We start from the raw sequence: 21,336 nt of genomic DNA, 5'->3' as shown, positions 1-21,336 counted from the left end.
ACAAGTCACATGACTTGGGGCAGCTGGGAAATTGACAATATGTCTAGCCCCATGTCAGATTTCAAAATTGAATATAAAAAAATCTGTTTGCTCTTTTGAGAAATGAATTCCAGTGCAAAATTCTGCTGGAGCAACACTATTAACTGATTCATTTTGGAAAAAAATTTTTTGCTCATGACAGTATCCCTTTAACATTAGATGAGTAAATGTTACTTACATTCTGCTTAACCAACAACACCGCCAGCTGCATGACAATTTGGTAGAGGCTCAATCTGGGCACAAGTAAAGGGAATAAACTACAGCTATATTATATAGGGATCCCACTTCCCTGATGTACACGCAATACGGTCAGTTTCATCAGGAGTCAGTTAATCTGCTGCTATGTTTTGGGGAGTGAGAGGAAACTGATGAAGATTTGGGAAGAAGAGACTCATTGCAGGTAGTGCTCAGGTTGGGATTGAACTCATGATGAGTGTTAGGTCACAGTTAAAAGCGGAGGTCTGTACTTGAAAAGAGAAATAAGACATTTAAGATTTATGGGTTCTTAGGTGTAACAGTCACCCTGCTACAGTTCCAGGGGTACCCAGGGTACAAATAAGCACTCACCCTAAATCTCCCCCTAACTGACCTTCAGACTGGGCCCCCTTAGCTCATAACAAGGTTACAGATATATAGAAACATTGGGGTAACAGTCACCCTGCTATAGTTCCAGGGGTACCCAGGGCACAAATAAGCACTCACCCTAAATCTCCCCCTAACTGACCTTCAGACTGGGCCCCCTTAGCTCATAACAAGGTTACATATATATATAGAAACATTGGGGTAACAGTCACCCTGCTATAGTTCCAGGGGTACCTAGGGCACAAATAAGCACTCACCCCAAATCTCCCCCTAACTGACCTTCAGACTGGGCCCCCTTAGCTCATAACAAGGTTACAGATATATAGAAACATTGGGGTGTCACCCTGCTATAGTTCCAGGGGTACCCAGGGTACAAATAAACACTCACCCCAAATCTCCCCCTAACTGGCCTTCAGACTGGGCCCCCTTAGCTCATAACAAGGTTATAGATATATAGAAACATTGGGGTAACAGTCACCCTGCTATAGTTCCAGGGGTACCCAGGGTACAAATAAGCACTTACCCCAAATCTCCCCCTAACTGGCCTTCAGACTGGGCCCCCTTAGCTCATAACAAGGTTACAGATATATAGAAACATTGGGGTAACAGTCACCCTGCTATAGTTCCAGGGGTACCCAGGGTACAAATAAACACTCACCCCAAATCTCCCCCTAACTGGCCTTCAGACTGGGCCCCCTTAGCTCATAACAAGGTTACAGATATATAGAAACATTGGGGTAACAGTCACCCTGCTATAGTTCCAGGGGTACCCAGGGTACAAATAAGCACTCACCCCAAATCTCCCCCTAACTGACCTTCAGACTGAGCCCCCTTAGCTCATAACAAGGTTACAGATATTTAGAAACATTGGGGTGTCACCCTGCTATAGTTACAGGGGTACCCAGGGTACAAATAAGCACTCACCCCAAATCTCCCCCTAACTGACCTTGAGACTGTGCCCCCTTAGCTCATAACAAGGTTACAGATATTTAGAAACATTGGGGTGTCACCCTGCTATAGTTACAGGGGTACCCAGGGTACAAATAAACACTCACCCCAAATCTCCCCCTAACTGACCTTGAGACTGTGCCCCCTTAGCTCATAACAAGGTTACAGATATATAGAAATATTGGGGTGTCACCCTGCTATAGTTCCAGACATCAGAATAGCTTTAGTGTAACTTTATGAAGACCAGTCCCACAGAATGGGAACTAATGACCAATTAGTGGTGACAGTTGTGTATGCAGCCCCTATATAGCATTATGCCAATTATGGGAGGGAATAATCATGGCAAGTTTGGCATTTCCCTAAGTATTACACGTTACTGGAAAATGTCTGCAGTTCCTGTGTGCTCCAATAGAGATCACTGCTGCACAAATGGTGGTGATTTGATTTATTATAAGGATTTATCATCTTTGATTTATGTTTACATTAGTGAATGGAATACTGATGCTGTGAGGACTTCTGTCAGACCCTTAATGAAACTTCTAAGTACAATGCAGTATTTCCCTATCTACAAATATACAATACAATGGGTATATATATATATATATATATATAGACAATTACAAAAGTCCTCAGCACTGAGGACTTTTGTAATTGTCTATATGTATTTTGTGGTCACAGCCTCGCTGCACCCCCGCCTGATGGTTTTAAAAACTAGTGGTGAGCACAACTTTCCCTTGTTTTATATGTGTGTGTGTGTGTGTGTGTGTGTGTGTGTGTGTGTGTGTGTGTGTGTGTGTGTGTGTGTGTGTGTGTGTGTGTGTGTGTGTGTGTGTGTGTGTGTGTGTGTGTGTGTGTGTGTGTGTGTGTGTGTGTGTGTGTGTGTGTGTGTGTGTGTGTGTGTGTGTGTGTGTGTGTGTGTGTGTGTGTGTGTGTGTGTGTGTGTGTGTGTGTGTGTGTGTATGTGTGTGTGTGTGTGTGTGTGTGTGTGTGTGTAAATTTCTAAGTCCCTTATGCCTTCATTACTGACACACAAGACGTTAGGAATCTCCTCCCATAAAGCCTTTATTTTGCATAATAAATGTCAGTGCTCATTGTGACTATTTATATGATCACAGAACAACCCCTCAGTGACTTGTAATATCCTTATCATTTACAGTAGGGGGTACATTATCCCTTATAATACATGAGTGATACTCAGAGTTCCCTGTATAACTCAGCCTGCAGCCTTGTGCCTTTATATGGTCACAGAACAACCCCTCAGTGACTTCTAATATCCTTATCATTTACAGTAGGGGGTACATTATCCCTTATAATACATGAGTGATACTCAGAGTTCCCTGTATAACTCAGCCTGCAGCCTTGTGTCTTTATATGGTCACAGAACAACCCCTCAGTGACTTGTAATATCCTTATCATTTACAGTAGGGGGTACATTATCCCTTATAATACATGAGTGATACTCAGAGTTCCCTGTATAACTCAGCCTGCAGCCTTGTGCCTTTATATGGTCACAGAACAACCCCTCAGTGACTTCTAATATCCTTATCATTTACAGTAGGGGGTACATTATCCCTTATAATACATGAGTGATACTCAGAGTTCCCTGTATAACTCAGCCTGCAGCCTTGTGTCTTTATATATTCACAGAACAACCCCTCAGTGACTTCTAATATCCTTATCATTTACAGTAGGGGGTACATTATCACTTATAATACATGAGTGATACTTGGTGGTATTCTCCTGCTTGTCTCTAAGGCAAGAAAGCCCATGTGCATATTCAGTGCTGGAGTTGCCATACAGATAGCTATACCAGTGCTTGGCCTTGGGTGCAATTGAACAGCTTGTATTTGCTTTAGAATCTACTCTCTGTATTCATATAGAAAGACTAAAAAAACAGCTGCTGTTTATGTTCTTTTTAATTATCTGTGACTGTTTTATAGCCCCCGACCCCTTTGAATGTAATAGCAGCTATTAAAGTAAAGATTTTTTTTGTGGGGGGGAGTGGTAATTAATGTTTTTGTCTATTATGGGGAAACATGAGGCAGATGGAGTCACCGCTGAGATCCCATTGTGTGTGATTGTGTGTGAGTGAGTGTGTGGTTGTGTGTGAGTGTGTGTGAGTGAGTGTGTGTGAGTGTGTGTGTGTGAGTGTGTGTGTGTGAGAGTGTGTGTGTGTGAGTGTGTGTGAGAGTGTGTGTGTGATTGTGTGTGAGTGTATGTGAGTGTGTGATTGTGTGTGTGTGTGTGTGTGTGTGTGAGTGTATGATTGAGTGTGAGTGAGTGAGGGAAAGTGCACAAACTGTCCCTATTTAGAAACCCCCCAGGGGCTCAGCAAAGGATTTTATAGTGAGGGAGATAATTGACTCTGGTGAATGAGACGAGGCTACTAATGTATTGTTAGGTCAGTCACTTAGAGCCTTATATCAGAGCTCAGTACAATCAACAGATTTTCTCAGTCGCACTCAATATCCATTCAAATAATTGAGAGAGATATCAAACTGTTGGTGAGCCGGACGCACCATAGTGACGGGAACAGTTTGCCCAGTGGAATTAAATAAAGAGAAGTCCAGTTATAAAGTGCTGCTGACCCACTGACCAGCCCCTTTCATCTCTGCATTGTGGAACTATAGAGACAAATAGGGCTCATGTCATTGGCTTAAAGGAAAACTATACCCCTCACACAATGTAGGTCTCTATAAGAAAATGTGGCATAAAAAGCTCATATGTAAATGTACCATTTTCATAATAAGATACTTTTTTAGTGGTATGTGCCATTGGGTAATCATAAATAGAAAATTGCCATTTAAAAAAAAAAAAGAAAAAAAAAAAAGGGCTGCCCCCTGGGATCTTATGATTCACGGTGCAAACAATCAAACAATACTTATTAGGTCACATGAGCCAATTGAGAGACAGAGTTGTGTCTTTTGCTTCCACACTTCTTCCTGTTACAGTTAGAGCTGCAGTATTTCTGGTCAGGTGATCTCTTCCTGTTACAGTTAGAGTTGCAGTATTTCTGGTCAGGTGATCTCTTCCTGTTACAGTTAGAGCTGCAGTATTTCTGGTCAGGTGATCTCTTCCTGTTACAGTTAGAGCTGCAGTATTTCTGGTCAGGTGATCTCTTCCTGTTACAGTTAGAGCTGCAGTATTTCTGGTCAGGTGATCTCTTCCTGTTACAGTTAGAGCTGCAGTATTTCTGGTCAGGTGATCTCTTCCTATTTACAGTTAGAGCTGCAGTATTTCTGGTCAGGTGATCTGACACACAGATCATCATGAAATGGTGGTTCAAGGCAAGAGATGTAAAAGGGCAATATTTATTTAAATGTATATACTGCACCAGTTTGGTAAGATTCTTGAATATGCCACTTAATTTGATATAAACCTGTTGCTCAAGTATTCATTTTGGGGGTATATTTTTTCTTTAAGCAGTTGAAATCCTACAATGCAACATTCCTTTCCAGAATTCCTGAATTAGGTGCAAATTTTTGCACAAGATCAGGGTTGAACTGGGCCATCAAGGGTGACCAAAGCGATCTCTTCCAGCAGCCCGGTGTCCACCCTAGCCCCCCCCCACCAGAGGGTTGCTTATCTGCACCTCCTTCATCCGGGTGGGGGGGAGGTTATGTTCTGGCAGGGGAGCGGGCTGGGTCGCCGGAGCCTACACAGGCTAGGGCCCAATAGATTTTTCCCTGGTGTCCCTACAACCCAGTTTGACACTGCCCCAGATTCAGGAGTTGGGCTAGTGAGCAAATAGGTGCAAGTGTGGTGGGTAGTGTGTCAATATGTGGGTACGGTTGCCACTCTCTGGTATTTACCGGCCTTGCAGGTACAACACCCTTCAAGGTGAGGGCTGGTATTAAAAACTTACCGGTAATATAGTTGCTGGCAAATCTACTGCACTCAGGTCCTGACCTGCTGCCTTAAAAGCGAGCTAAAGTCTAACTAAAGAAGTAAGTAGAAATGTTGTACATGATGTTTTGTGCTTCTGTACCAGCCCAAGGCAACCACAGCCCTTTAGCAGTAAAGATCTGTGTCTCCAAAGATGCCCCAGTAGCTCCCCATCTTCTTTTCTGCTGATTCACTGATTCACATGCTCTGTGCTGCTGTCACTTACTGAGCTTAGGGAGCCACTCACAATATACAGTACACATAGAATAGAAATGTCACAATATAAGGCTGATTAGTAATTAATACACATAATTACTACATGGCAGCACAGAAACCAGTGCAATTAGCATCAGAATTGAATAATCAGCAAACCTGTAGCATCAGCTTATATTACAGCCAGGGAAGCTCATTTTCTGCTGGATAATTAGTGACGAGCCCTAAGCTTAGCTTCTCAACAGCCAATCAGAGCCCACTGAGCATGTGAGTGTCACAGACACTTTCCAAGATGGTGACCCCCTGTGACAAGTTTGAAGTCCTGGATCATTGCTGCTATTGACAAGCTCAAACTTTAGCCTCGTGCAATAAGTTCACTATATAAAATAGGGCATTTTAGCCATATTTATTTTTAGAATTCAGTTCTCCTTTAACCCTCCGATCCACCCCACACTAATTTTATTGTTCTTTTTTCTCCTTCGATGATACTGTGACATCATAACCACACCCTCTTTGCCATCACCCTGCCTCCCCTGATTTCACAGACCGCCATTTTTGTTGCTGCCCCCCTGCTTATCGGTAATTTTATTCTAAAAAGATGGGAACCCTCTGTGTGAGTCAAGTAGTGAGGCTGAAGGCTTGCAGGTCTGGGTCGGGTGCAGATCCCCCCAGTTAGGTGCTGATTTCTACATTGGGTCACACAGAAGCAGCTCAAGAGGTCAGGGGTGGGTTCCTTATATAACACAGTATTTATGAATTGGGCAGTGACCCGACCCTTTAATTACACATAGAGGCGAGGGTGTGGCTAAATTACTAATAAAGGTCATTAGGTCTCATTGGAGCTGCGGTGCTGATTTTTCAAGTATGGGCTTGTTCCTCCTCTCAGAACTTTACCCAATAAAGCAAATGGCAAAGACTCCGACGGGATAGTCCTGTTTACATTACAGACTTACAGCCTCCAACTCCCATAAGCAGATATGGCGTCAGTCATTCAGTTTTTGAAAAGGGTTTGAATTAAATGGAAACATTTTTGACATTTACAGCCAGGAGCCCTGTGATACATGCAATAACACCCCTCATCCAGACTTCTCACACCCTTTCCAAATGGGGGGTCACTGACCCCATCTAAAGAACAAATTCTCTGGAAGGCTCTGTACCCTCCCATATATATTATCATTCTTTCTTTGGCCTCTCTGTCTGCATTGAAGAGGATTTGCAGAACAGTGACTTGCACCAAGTCTATCAAATGGAGCCTGATCAGGACATTTCTGCTGTCCCACCCCTTGAACTCTGAACTATAAAGTCCCCATGAACCCCAAATTAAGAGCGTCTAGAGAACAGCACAGAGGGAGTGGTAAAATATGATGTTTTTTATAGGCATTCTAGGATTTGCCCCAAATCTATCAAAGAAGATTAATGAGATTTTTCTCTATTGTGTCTCCATCAAAGTCCCAGATAAAAATAAGAAATTCCAGGTTGGCGCTACCTCCCCGACATAACGTTGCTTTATTTATATTTGCCCCAGTGATTTATCTCAGTAATTCTGCTAATTAGCCTGTAGCACTAATTACTATTCTCTCTCTTCTATTGGGGTTCATGGATTGAAGGAAAACCGGTGTTTTGAGATGCAGACGCGTCCCCTATATCTGCTGCACAGGAGAACATTATATTTGTTATGTGGAGGATTTAAGGGGTCAAAGCACTAGAAGTTCTCCTCAATAAAACTTGTGTGACACATCCCAAACCCCACCCTGGGATTCACTTTTTACCACTACCCCCATTGCCTGTAGAAGAGGTAGGTAGGGTTACCTAGTGTAGTCATTCTAAGAATGGGGTCAGGCTGAGGGGTAAGAGCAGAAAAGCCAGAGGACCAACGGGGGTAGGGTTGCCACCTTCTTTACTGCCGAACTCTGGGCAGGGGGCGGAGCCATGACATATGGGGGTGGGCTGTGATATGGGGGCGGGCCCATGAAACAAGGGGTAGGGATGCACCGAATCCACTATTTTGGATTCAGCCGAACCCTTGAATCTTTTGCTAAAGATTCAGCCGAATACCGGACCGAATCATAATTTGCATATGCAAATTAGGGGTGGGAAGGGGAAACCATTTTTTACTTCCTTGTTTTCTGACAAAAAGTCATGCAATTTCCCTCCCCGCCCCTAATTTGCATATGCAAATTAGGATTCAGATTCGGTTCGGCTGGGCAGAAGGATTCGGCTGAATCCGAATCCTGCCAAAAAGTCTGAATCCTGAACCGAATCCTGGATTCGGTGCATCTCTAACGAGGGGGAGTGTCACTGCATCAGGGGGCGGGCTATGACGTGACAATCTTAGGAAATCCTGCCTGGTTTTCCTTATTTGGAAAACCGGGCAGGCAGTTTTGACCCGGGCAACCTTTCAAAAAACCGGGCTGTAAGGGTCAAAATCGGACAGGTGGCAACCCTAATGGGGGGATGCAGAAAGCTTAATTCCATTGGGATCACCTGCCAGTTCAGGAATTTAAAGGGGTGGTTTACCTTTAAGATAAATTGACTCCCATTTGAAAGCTGGAAAGAGTTTAAAGAAAAATGCAAATATTTAAAAAACTATAAAAAAAAACAGAAAAATGAAAGCCAATTGAAAATTTGGTTAGATTTAGTCAACATAGAATGCCTAAACCAAACCAAATTTTCAATTGGTTTTCATTTTTATTTCTTCTTTTTTTTATAGTTTTTTTTAATCATTTGCATTTTTCTTTATACTCTTTCCAGCTTACAAATGGGGGGGTCACTGACCCCATCTAAAAAACAAATGCTCTGTAAGGCTACAAATGAAATGTTATTGTTACTTTTTATTACTCCTCTTCAGGGCCTCTCCTATTCATATTCCAGTCTCTTATTCCTATCAGTGCATGGGTGCTAGGGGAATTTGGACCCTAGCAACCAGATGGCTGAAACTGCAAACTGGAGAGCTGCTGAATAAAAAGCTAAATAACTCAAAAACCACAAATAATAAAAAATGCAAACAGATTACAGATTGTGTCAGAAGTTAATTTAAAGGTCATGTAAGTGGATCGAGTTAAGTGGATAGAGTTAGGCACAGAGAGATCCCAAGGGGAGCAGCACATTCCAGCAAATAAACTGTAACACCCAATTCTGACATTTCTGACCCACCTGAGAGAGTTCTGTAGGGACACTACTGGTTTGGGAAATCCCCTGTCACCTGTATCCTGGATACCTGGGCAGGAAGTGATTCCTATTGGTTTGAGTGGGTGGTGACCACTTCCTGTTGAGTTGAATGGAGTAATTGGGAGCCGGTTGCTCCTCCTTTTTGGGCTACACCTGAGGAACAGAGAGCATGTCTGCTGGGGAGCCAGGACCCAATAAAGGAACAGAGGTGAGGCCTTAGTGAAGTTGAGGAAAAGGGGAATGAGGTAGGTGAGAAGCTGCTGAAGTCTCACTGTAGGAGGGTGAAGCAGAGAGGCTGAGATAGAAAGTTCCAGGGCCCGTCTAGCTTTATGGATTTCCCCATCACCAGCCTCACTGACGGATTCTTATATCTGGGGGCAGACTAGTTGTTAGGGCAGTGGCTTACGGTGAGATTTGTCGCCCAGGATAAACATCAATAACTGAAGGGGGATGAATCTCCTGAAAAGGAGTCTCTATTGGAAATAACTGAAATCGCTGGCACTAAAACCAAAGTATCACTTTGCTCTTCCAAAGTCGCCCAAACTTGACTCACGAGGAAACTTTGGGCGACTTTGCAATATGTAGATATAAAATGGGCATGGTCTGTAGGGGTGTGGCTATAAAGTAGGGGTGCACCGAATCCACTATTTTGGATTCCCCCCTTTCCTTTGTGAAAGATTCGGCCGAATACCGAACCGAATCCGAATCCTAATTTGCATATGCACATTAGGGGTAGGAAGGGGAAAACATTTTTTACTTCCTTGTTTTGTGACAAAAAGTCACACGAATTCCCTCCCCTCCACTAATTTGAATATGCAAATTAGGATTTGGATTCAGTTTGGCTGGGCAGAAGAATCCAAATCCTGCTGAAAAAGGCAGAATCCTGAACCGAATCCTGGATTCGATGCATCCCTACTATAAAGTGGGATGGCCCCTAACCTCCTTTCCCTCCTCCTCCCTCTCCTTCTGTCTCTCATCCCCTCTCTTTCCCTTTCCTTTTCTCCCCTAATTGTTTGGCCTTACTCTCCCCCATCCTCCCTCTTCTCTCCCCTTCTATATTTCTCCTCTCCCCCATTTGTCGCTCTACTCCCTAACCCCCTCTCCCTTCTCTCCTTCTGTCTCTCATCCCCTCTCCTTTCCTTTTCTCCCCTAATTGTTTGGCCTTACTCTCCCCCATCCTCCCTCTTCTCTTCCCTTCTATATTTCTCCACTCCCCCATTTGTCTCTCTACTCCCTAACCTCCTCTCCCTTCTCTCCTTCTGTCTCTCTTCCCCTCTCCTTTCCTTTTCTCCCCTAATTGTTTGGCCTTACTCTCCCCCTTCTCTCCCCTTCTATATTTCTCTTCTACCCCATTTGTCTCTCTACTCCCTAACCCCCTTTCCCTTCTCTCCTTCTGTCTCTCTTCCCCTCCCCTCTCCTTTTCTCCCCCAACTGTTTGTCCTTACTCTCCCCCCATCCTCCCTCTTCTCTCCCCTTCTATATTTCTCCTCTCCCCCATTTGTCGCTCTACTCCCTAACCCCCTCTCCCTTCTCTCCTTCTGTCTCTCATCCCCTCTCCTTTCCTTTTCTCCCCTAATTGTTTGGCCTTACTCTCCCCCATCCTCCCTCTTCTCTTCCCTTCTATATTTCTCCACTCCCCCATTTGTCTCTCTACTCCCTAACCTCCTCTCCCTTCTCTCCTTCTGTCTCTCTTCCCCTCTCCTTTCCTTTTCTCCCCTAATTGTTTGGCCTTACTCTCCCCCTTCTCTCCCCTTCTATATTTCTCTTCTACCCCATTTGTCTCTCTACTCCCTAACCCCCTTTCCCTTCTCTCCTTCTGTCTCTCTTCCCCTCCCCTCTCCTTTTCTCCCCCAACTGTTTGTCCTTACTCTCCCCCCATCCTCCCTCTTCTCTCCCCTTCTATATTTCTCCTCTCCCCCATTTGTCTCTCTACTCACTAACCCCCTTTCCCTTCTCTCCTTCTGTCTCTCATCCCCTCCCCTCTCCTTTTCTCCCCCAACTGTTTGTCCTTACTCTCCCCCATCCTCTCTCTTCTCTCCCCTTCTATATTTCTCCTCTCCCCCATTTGTCTCTCTACTCCCTAACCTCCTCTCCCTTCTCTCCTTCTGTCTCTCATCCCCTCTCCTTTCCTTTTCTCCCCTAATTGTTTGGCCTTACTCTCCCCCATCCTCCCTCTTCTCTCCCCTCCTATATTTCTCTTCTACCCCATTTGTCTCTCTACTCCCTAACCCCCCTTTCCCTTCTCTCCTTCTGTCTCTCATCCCCTCCCCTCTCCTTTTCTCCCCCAACTGTTTGTCCTTACTCTCCCCCATCCTCCCTCTTCTCTCCCCTTCTATATTTCTCTTCTACCCCATTTGTCTCTCTACTCCCTAAGCCCCTTTCCCTTCTCTCCTTCTGTCTCTCATCCCCTCCCCTCTCCTTTTCTCTCCCCAACTGTTTGGCCTTACTCTCCCCCATCCCCCCTCTTCTCTCCCCTTCTATATTTCTCCTCTCCCCATTTGTCTCTCTACTCCCTAACCCCCTTTCCCTTCTCTCCTTCTGTCTCTCACCCCCTCTCCTTTCTATGTGCTCCTCTAACCCCATTTTCTTATCGCTTATGTCTTATTCCTTCACTTTTCTTCCCTTGAGCTTTATTTAATCCTTCTGCTTCTTCTTGCCACTCTGCAAGAGTTTCACTTAATTACAAACAATATTCAGGGTATAATTGTATAGGATTTACCCATTTTCGAAACAATATATTTTGCTGGAACATTACAGAATCATTTTGGCTGTTCAGTATAGAAGTCTGTACGAGGCTTAACATTGGAATGTGCAGTAATTGTGTGATGTTTCCAACTGAGAGAATTCAGATACTACAGGCCGTCACATGGGGGAAATGTTTGATGATAAAAAACATCCTTTCTTCTGATCTCAGGAGAGATTATTACAGGGAGAGTAGTGAAGTCGTATGATTCTCTCCCTAAAGCGGCTGTACTGGCTGATATATTAGACTGCTTTAAGGAAGGGACGGATGCTTAGTATAGTGCTGATTCAGGGACTGGCCCTATTATTATTTCACAGCTGTACATAATTCTGTGCCTTGTCAGATATGTCCCTTCAATTTGGCACCAGTATCCCTTTAAAGATCATCTGAAATCATTTTGTGATAGGAATCAGGTGTCTTTCAGGCTTGATACGAAGTGGGTGATATCAACAAACCAATGCATATGAGAATAAAATCATGTCCCATCCACTGCTTCTAAACTCCAATCAGAGAACGTTTTTTCATTGGTCGCGTCAATGCGCAGCAGGGGATACAGCGTGTAGGTAATAACGTTTTATAGGTGGTATCTCATTCCCGCAAGGAAGGGATACACTGCATTTTAAAGGGGAAATTCTTTCTTATATTATCAGTTCCTTTAGTTCCTGCACTCTAATGCACTCTAGTGAAAGAAGATAAAAGTGGGGATTCAAATTGCATATATCAAAAAGTAACATCAGGACCAGCACTCCCTATAAAACATATTTGATTTTGATGTGTTTAATAAATAAATATATTTTATAGGGAGTGCTGGTCCTGATGTCACTTTTTGATACATATACATTGAAAAATTTGAAACAGTGACGTTGTACAAAAACGTTTATCAACCAGATGAGTGAGAATCATGAACAGGCTCAGGGGGACCAACACTGAGACTGCTGAGGGCTCCAAATATTTCCAAATTGGACACCCATCACAGCTCTATGTCTTTATTGACACTCTGATTACTCATAAACAGATCAATCTTTACACCTCACCCCAATGAAGCATTTATTTCCAGGTTGCTTAAATACAGTACAGGTATGGGATCTGTTATCCAGAATGCTTGGGATAACAAATCTTTCTGTAATTTAGATCGTACCTTAAGTCTACTAGAAAATCATATAAACATTAACATTTTACCTCCAAAAACTGGGAAAGCTTATTGACTCAAGTATAAGCCTAGGGTGAGAAATGCAGCAGCTTCTGGTAAGTTTCAATCAAAAAATTGAGGGTTTCTGCTCCTATTGGAGGCGCCGGCGTCTCGTTTTTGGATTCCGGCGACCATTCTTGGACTCCGGCAAATATTCTTGGAGACTATTCTTGGACACCGGCGACTATTCTTAGACGCAGGCGACCGTTTTTGCACTTGACCAGAGTATAAGCCGAGGTAGAGTTTTTCAGCATATTTTGGGGGCTGAAAAACTCGGCTTAAACTCAAGTATATACGGTAAATAGGGGGCAGATTCAGGGCAGCGGGTGCAGAGTAATTTTGTCAGATGATTGTTTTCACTGGTCAACCTGCAACTGGCTGAACAAAGCTAATCACTGATTGGTTGCTATGGGTTACTGCCCCGGTTGCAAATTTGCCCAGTGTTTATAAATGAGCCCCACTGAATACATGTGAATATCTAGGGGCAAGACACAAGAAGCTGGAGGGCCGCATGTTGGATGTTCCTGATTATTGCATATTGGAGGCTAGATTTGTGCAGTGTCATAAACCAGGAGAAAGTGCTCATCCCTAGCAAACCTGAGCAGCGTGTAATTCACGTAAATGTCAGATTTCGTCTAGCGTGTAATAAATATCCACCCGTCAGCTTATTTCCCCTTTCTCCCCACCGCTCACTCGTTTGTACATCGTTTAATTGATTTTCTTCCAGCCACCCTCGCTTTTGTGTAAACTTAAGAACTGCGCAATTTTGCAGTCTATCCATGTAATAATTAACCGTTTGCACAGTGAGCGGTAACATGCAGGGTTTTTAGGAATAGGAAATTAAAATTAGTTTGAGAGCACGGCTGAAACCCGGATAGTAAGTTTCAGATGGATCTCGGGTGGACACAGAAATCTGTATATAAATGTGAATTAGTGTCACAAGGAGCAAATCATTCAGTTTCCCATTGGGTCTTAGGTAGGATTAAGCCAGGGATGCTAACAATATGGCACTATGGTTGTTGAACAACATATGTGAGGAGGTGCCATATTGATTCCCTTAGACAGTACAGTATGAGGGTATAGCTTATTGTGTGCCCAGAACATTCCTTCTCTGTATATTTGTATTTATACATATGGGAGGAGGGAGGTGCCATATTGATTCCCTTAGACAGTACAGTATGAGTGTATAGCTTATTGTGTGCCCAGAACATTCCTTCTCTGTATATTTGTATTTATACATATGGGAGGAGGGAGGTGCCATATTGATTCCCTTAGACAGTACAGTATGAGGGTATAGCTTATTGTGTGCCCAGAACATTCCTTCTCTGTATATTTGTATTTATACATAGGGGAGGAGGTGCCATATTGATTCCCTTAGACAGTACAGTATGAGGGTAAAGCTTATTGTGTGCCCAGAACATTCCTTCTCTGTATATTTGTATTTATACATATGGGAGGAGGAGGTGCCATATTGATTCCCTTAGACAGTACAGTATGAGGGTATAGCTTATTGTGTGCCCAGAACATTCCTTCTCTGTATATTTGTATTTATACATATGGGAGGAGGAGGTGCCATATTGATTCCCTTAGACAGTACAGTATGAGGGTATAGCTTATTGTGTGCCCAGAACATTCCTTCTCTGTATATGTGTATTTATACATATGGGAGGAGGGAGGTGCCATATTGATTCCCTTAGACAGTACAGTATGAGGGTATAGCTTATTGTGTGCCCAGAACATTCCTTCTCTATATATTTGTATTTATACATATGGAAGGAGGAGGTGCCATATTGATTCCCTTAGACAGTACAGTATGAGGGTATAGCTTATTGTGTGCCCAGAACATTCCTTCTCTGTATATTTGTATTTATACATATGGGAGGAGGAGGTGCCATATTGATTCCCTTAGACAGTACAGTATGAGGGTATAGCTTATTGTGTGCCCAGAACATTCCTTCTCTGTATATGTGTATTTATACATATGGGAGGAGGGAGGTGCCATATTGATTCCCTTAGACAGTACAGTATGAGGGTATAGCTTATTGTGTGCCCAGAACATTCCTTCTCTATATATTTGTATTTATACATATGGAAGGAGGAGGTGCCATATTGATTCCCTTAGACAGTACAGTATGAGGGTATAGCTTATTGTGTGCCCAGAACATTCCTTCTCTGTATATTTGTATTTATACATATGGGAGGAGGAGGTGCCATATTGATTCCCTTAGACAGTACAGTATGAGGGTATAGCTTATTGTGTGCCCAGAGCATTCCTTCTCTGTATATTTGTATTTATACATATGGGAGGAGGAGGTGCCATATTGATTCCCTTAGACAGTACAGTATGAGGGTATAGCTTATTGTGTGCCCAGAACATTCCTTCTCTGTATATTTGTATTTATACATATGGGAGGAGGAGGTGCCATATTGATTCCCTTAGACAGTACAGTATGAGGGTATAGCTTATTGTGTGCCCCGAACATTCCTTCTCTGTATATTTGTATTTATACATATGGGTAGGAGCTGCCATGCAGCAGAGTGGAAGTGAAATGACTGCAGCTTTCACCCATATAACCCAATACCAATACAGAAATAATGGATGAGCTACAGCCTAATGAAGATGGAACATAAACTATAATGATCAATGTTGTTCCCTTCTTTTAATTGTGATTGTGCCACACCTGCTGGTGATTGTGCTGTTTCAGTTCCCTTCTACCCCATCAGTAAAGTGCCACAGCCTAATTTTGCTTTGGGCTACCAGTATTAGGTATTGACCCCCTTTTGTTTAAACGACTCTCCCTTCCTTATGGTCTCCATTGCATTTGAACTGAAAGTGGGGGTCAGGCTTACGCTCTAAATCAGATATAGGAAGCTGCACTACATCTCCCAGCATGCTGTCTGGCACGGTTGAGAAACACACACAGGGAGCCGTAATGGTTACAGGACCCGAGAGACTTCTCCGGTGCACAAACAGCATTAGTTGCAGATGGTCGGCTGCCGGCAGACAGAGACGGACTTGGGCAGGGGACTGAGCCTCGTCAACAAACAGCAAAAAGTAGCCAACAATCAAATAAAGGAGAGAATTGATTGGCCGGTGGCTGACTTTAGCCCAGGGATTCCTCTGCTTCCCAAATTAATCATTTATTCATGCGCTGGAGTCACTTATCCAGCATTGAGTCAGCCATACTGCATTTCCTTCCCTACAGAAAGCCTTTTAATCCCCCCCCCACCAGCCTGAGTGCAGGGAAAGCCGAGGCCGAGGGGAAGGGATCCTGTGACTGGAGCAGGAGATGGGGGGCTGCCGGTGACATGGTTTAATGAGTCGACTGTGATACAAGTGACAATCCCACCATGAGAGACGAGCGAGGGCTCCATTCTCCACTGCACTTTCCCCAACTGCCGGCTGCCTCCCTGCCTGGGTGCCGCTTCCTCCTCCTCGGCGAGGGCTGTTCTGCAGTGTAGCTTCCAATGAACTGGGAAGGGGGGGAGAAAACAACTTAACGGTGGGTGTTCACTGTCCCTTGTGTCATCCTCGCCCCCCACCCTCCTCAGCTCCCCCCTGAGTCATTGTTATCCTGACACCACCGACAAGTATTCAGCGGGCAGCCCTCTCTGCACCCGCTTCGTATTTTTTTACTCGTCCCCTTTTGTAATTGCCCCTCTTGACTTTTATCCCCCCACCTTCTCTCCCTTCATCTCCCTTAAGTTTTTTTTTTTTTTTAAATCTCTGCTTTGTGGATAGTCAGCACTTTCCCATGAATGTGCCCTTTGCTTCAGTGAAGCGGCTCCACATGGCCAGAGAGGGGGCTCTAAGGGCTGGAGGTGAAAGGGAACATAAAGGAGTCCTCTCGGCAGCTCGTTCCATTTGGGAAAGTGAGCAGTAATTGAGCGAAGGCAGCTGCACATTCGGAATCAATAGAGTCTGCTTCCTTCCAGCTAAGGGCACTTTGGGCTTCCAGTAGGTCACAGACGGGAGCAGCACTCACTGCAGAGTCCTCCAACTGCCACATCCAACTGCAACACTAACATCAGCACCAGCACCCCTTCCCGTTACCAAGGACACAATAGTTTGCAAATTCCCATTCCGAGTTCTCTCCTGATACTCTATCAGCAGTTATCCCAATGATAAACGAGCAACTCTGATCTCTCCAAGTCTCCGGCTGCCTGGGGAGAGGGGACCGAGCACTGTGCCGAGCAACTGCCGCTTTTTATTTCATTCCAGGGACTGGGAACAACCGGCAAAATGCCCCAAATTGGAACTATTCTCTGTTCTTTCTGGATTCCTTTCTTTTCCTTCTCTGTTGCCCTGAATGTCTTGCTTAATGGGGCAGCTGGATCGGAGCAGCATATCCCCTTATCAATGTAAGTGACAGGCAAACAGCGCTGCGTGGATTTCACTTGCCCCGTGGTGCAGCAAGTTTGCCGCAGATGTTTTTTTTTTTCCATTCCCCCCTTTATTCGCATCCTGTGAAATGCACTCATGCAATACACCTTGCGCTCTAGCATCTCCGACCCTGCCATCGCTTTTTTTTTTTTTTTTTGGCGGGGTCGTGGCTGCCGCAGTTACCCGTTTGCCTCCAGTTCATTTATAATAAAAAAAAAGGGGCAATTGTAGGGAACGCCAGGGAGCGGTGCAGAACTAGCAATCAGGGCTGACGATGGTTTGTCGCCGTTGCAGCAGATGTTAAATCAGGGCCTTATCTGGTGGGTTGGAGGCTGCTGCTGCCACTGCGGATTTGCTGTGTTGTTACAAAAATACAAATCTCAGCTGTTTCGCTCCAGAGCCAAACTGTCGCCTTATGTTTCTCTGTGTCTTGTCTCTTGTAGGGTAAAGCTCTGGGCCTCAGCATTTGGCGGCGAGATCAAATCGATAGCAGCAAAGTACTCAGGTTCTCAGCTCCTGCAGAAGGTAAGTGCTGACTTACTGATAATACCCTGCACCACCAGGGGTCTCCCCGCTCTCCGTCTCTGGCTTCTAGCTAAAAAGAACTCATTAGGTTTAATTATAAGGCATGAGGAATCAACAGACTGACCAAGGGGTCTGGTGACAGTCCTGTGTCCCTCCATGGCAATCCGATGGCACAAAATAGGGTGCCCATTAGATGCTTTTACTGTAATAGCCCCACCAACTCTGCCTGAAGGCTGTTCCATGTTCCTATTACCCTTTCTCAATTTCCTTCAACCTGCCTGCAAGCTGCAACTGCAGATCTGTGGGGGGATTGAGTGGCAGATAATCCCCCTAAAAGCCATAAAAAAGAGGGGTTGCCAACTAATTTAGGGATTGCTTGTTTCTTCCAAGGCAAATTTTTGGTTTAATTGTTATCATTCTGGAGCGAGTAGTTCACCGCAGAGGAGGCGGGCGACTGCAGACGCGCGAATGCATTAGTCCCCCCCCCAACCAGCGCCCGGGTGCTGCACATCATTCCTGATAAGGGGAAATGAATTCCGGTTATCTTGTTGCACAGCTGTACAGAACAAACCAAGGGAGGGGGGAAAGTCGCGTTTCTACTTGGGAGTCGCGCACTCCAAATTATTGCCGCTCTTAATGAGGTTGTTAAACACTGATTATAAGCTCCCTATCGATATGGGGCATCTCCTGGCTCTGTTCTGAAGTCGGAATCAACCCTGCTCTGAACAGGAACTTTATGAATTAATGACACTTTTAGGCCATTTATAATTTAGTTAATAATCCTTTGAGGCATAATGTTTTTTGCCCCCTCGTCTTCTGGCGCCAGTCATAGCTGGAGATGTTTTAATAGGTGGTGAACCCCAAAATACAAATTGGACCAATGAATGAAAGCTATCCAGTTACTAATATGCAATGATTTTTTTTTAATGGTGTTTTATTTGCAAATGTAATCCTATTCCCTGCACTCACTGTTGGTTCTGACTTCTGTTTCAAGAGTCAGACCCAGCTGTATGACAGACGATGTTTTCAAATACATTTCTAATTAACCTTAAAAAGGGAGTGAAAATAAATATATAGTGTGGTGGGAAAATTGGGAGAATTGGTATTTTCATTTATTCAGCAATGACTTTACCCATATTCTATTGTGCATAAAGGACTGTCTGTGCCCTGCTGGGTATTAAGGACTATGTGGGTATTATGCCTATCTGGCACCTGGAGTTTGAATATAAATAGTCACCTACAGGCCCTATACCAGGATATTCATGCTGCATAGGTGGCCTGATTGTGCAGTCAGTATAGGCTTGTATACATTATACTGGCCGAAAGGGTAAAGGCGAGAGAGAGGTGGAGAGCGAAGGGGAGGTGGTCCCTTTAATTGCAGAAGGTTTTCTAATATTTGGTTTGATTGGTGTATCAGCATTGCTAGCACCTCCTATTGGAGCGAAATGGAAGTGCCGTCAGCAGCTGGTGCACATTTGGGGGAGCACCATAGGTCCTGAGCTGCGGGGCAGTAACCTTAAGTGTTTTTGCTTTGATGTAAACAATTAAAACCCTGAGCAGGTTTAGATTTAGTGAAAAAAGGAGCTTGTCCTTCATGTCACTTAGACTGTAAGCTCTACGGGGCAGGGACCTCCTTCCCACTATTTCTCCTCACCACATAGCACTTAAAAGTACTTTGTCCTGATACAAATTCTTTGTATATTTATTATGATTTGTCTTCCCCCGTATATACTAAAGACAAAATGTGGTATTTTTGCTGTGCGGTCGGACCTTATTAAGCAGATGAATTTGCCTGCAGATGGCTCTGAGCTGAGAGTCTCACGTGAGTGGGAAATGACAGAAGGTAATGAGAAGCTTCGGTAATGGAAATGGCGCTGGGTCTGTGAGTTCTCTCTGATCTGCTGAGTGGCACAGTAATGGGAGCTGCGGATTATGCTAACGGAGCTGCCATAGGGGCACCCCCTTTCTTGTGTTTTCTGTAATGGTGAAATTGTACTCGGAGAGTATCATTTACCTGGTGGTAACCCTTTCATGGTTGCCGGGTGGGAAGTAAGTGCCCAGGTGTGTCTATACCATTGTCCTATAAATAGGTGTTCCGCTCATATTATGATTATGATAATTATGCTGGAAAAAATCAGGTGCCCCCCCCTCCCCGCTGTCAATGGATGGCACAATCACTTGCCAAAAAGAACTTCAAATACTAAATGAGCCCTACAGAGGCAATCATTTAGCTGCAGTTAGGAAAAAAAGGGGAACTTCTCCTTTAAAAGCTGGAAGGAGTCAGAAGAAGAAGGCAAATAATTCAAAAACGAAATAAAATAAAAATTGAAAACCAATTGAAAAAGTTTGTTTTTGGCCATTCTATAAGTAAAAGTTAACTTAAAGGTGAACTACAACCAAAAAGAGGTTTCTGAAAATAAAATTGAAATTCTTCACAACTACGTTCCTTTCTGATTTCTGGGTCTGACTCCTGAAACAGTGTAGCAAAACTCAGTTTGCTTCCAGGTATGTTAAAAGGGTTGTTCACCTTTAAATCAACTATTAGTAGGATGCAGAGAGGGATATTCTAAGACTGGTTTTCATTTTTTATTATTTGTGGTTTTTAAGTTATTTAACTTTTTATACAGCAGCTTTCCAGTTTGCAGGATCAAGAATCTGGTTGCTAGGGTCCAAATTAAGGGTCCACATTACCGTAGCCCTACTCTTTGGGAGATCTCATCTAATCATTTGGCTTTAATTATCATCTGTATGCTGATGTACCCAAATATATTTATCCACCCCTTCATTAACATCTGAAACAGAGGCTCAGATCTCTAACTGCCTCCTGGTTATCTCAAATTGGATGAACCAGCGTCACCTTAAACTCAACCCAACACTGAACTTATCATCTTCCACCTAAGCCTGGTCCTACTCCCCTATTTACTATCTCTATTGATGGCTCATTAATCCTGTCAACTCAGCTCGCTGTCCGGGGGGAATCTTTGACTCCCCTCTCTCTTCTTCTCTGATCATATTAACACCACTGTCAAAACCTGTCACTTTTTCTTACACAATATTGCCAAAATCTGTCCCTTCCTTTCACCTGATACATCCAAGACACTCATGCATGCTCTCATCTTATCCCGACTATATTACTGTAACCTTCTACTAACTGGCCTCCCTAACTGCCATCTCTCCCCTCTACAGTCTGTATTAAACACTGCTGCCAGAATTCTCCTCCTCTCATCCAAAAGGTACAGGCCCCTCCGCTGCTGAAGTCCTTATCATGGCTTCCTATAAAACAAAGAATAACTTATAATCTCCTCCTCATAACCTTCCCTTCATTCCTCTGCACCTCACTACATCTCATCTCTTGTCTCTCTATATGTTCCTGCCCGAAACCTCCGCTCCTCTCAGAGCAACCGCTTGGTTGTACCCCCACTACTACTGCTGTTTCCCGTATCAAACCCTTCTCTCTTGTGACTCCTTATATTTGGAATGTCATTCCTGAATCTCTCAGGAGAGAATCCTCTTTCAGTGTTTTTATAACAAAACTCAAAGACTCCCTCTGGGAGCACCTGGATAACAGCTGAACTGGCACTTATATATCAGTGTAACAAACTGTAACTCACAGCACCTTAATACCCCTCTGAATTGTGTCTGTATGTTACCCTCCCATTT

General features: G+C 44.0%; 1 protein-coding gene across 1 annotated transcript in view; it reads left to right on the top strand.

The window, feature by feature from the left end:
* Positions 1-16,830: 16,830 nt before the first annotated feature.
* Positions 16,831-21,336, top strand: part of cacna2d3.S (calcium channel, voltage-dependent, alpha 2/delta subunit 3 S homeolog) — a 174,428-nt gene continuing 169,922 nt past the window's right edge. Inside the window, 2 exon segments of the mRNA NM_001085711.1 lie at positions 16,831-17,129; positions 17,595-17,676. Coding sequence (NP_001079180.1) covers positions 17,011-17,129; positions 17,595-17,676 — 201 coding nt within the window. The 5' untranslated portion in view covers positions 16,831-17,010.

The sequence above is a fragment of the Xenopus laevis genome, chromosome 4S (genome assembly GCF_017654675.1).
Source record: "Xenopus laevis strain J_2021 chromosome 4S, Xenopus_laevis_v10.1, whole genome shotgun sequence".
Taxonomy (NCBI): domain Eukaryota; kingdom Metazoa; phylum Chordata; class Amphibia; order Anura; family Pipidae; genus Xenopus; species Xenopus laevis.
Note: the sequence above shows the minus strand (reverse complement) of the source record. Positions and strands in the feature narration are given on the sequence as shown.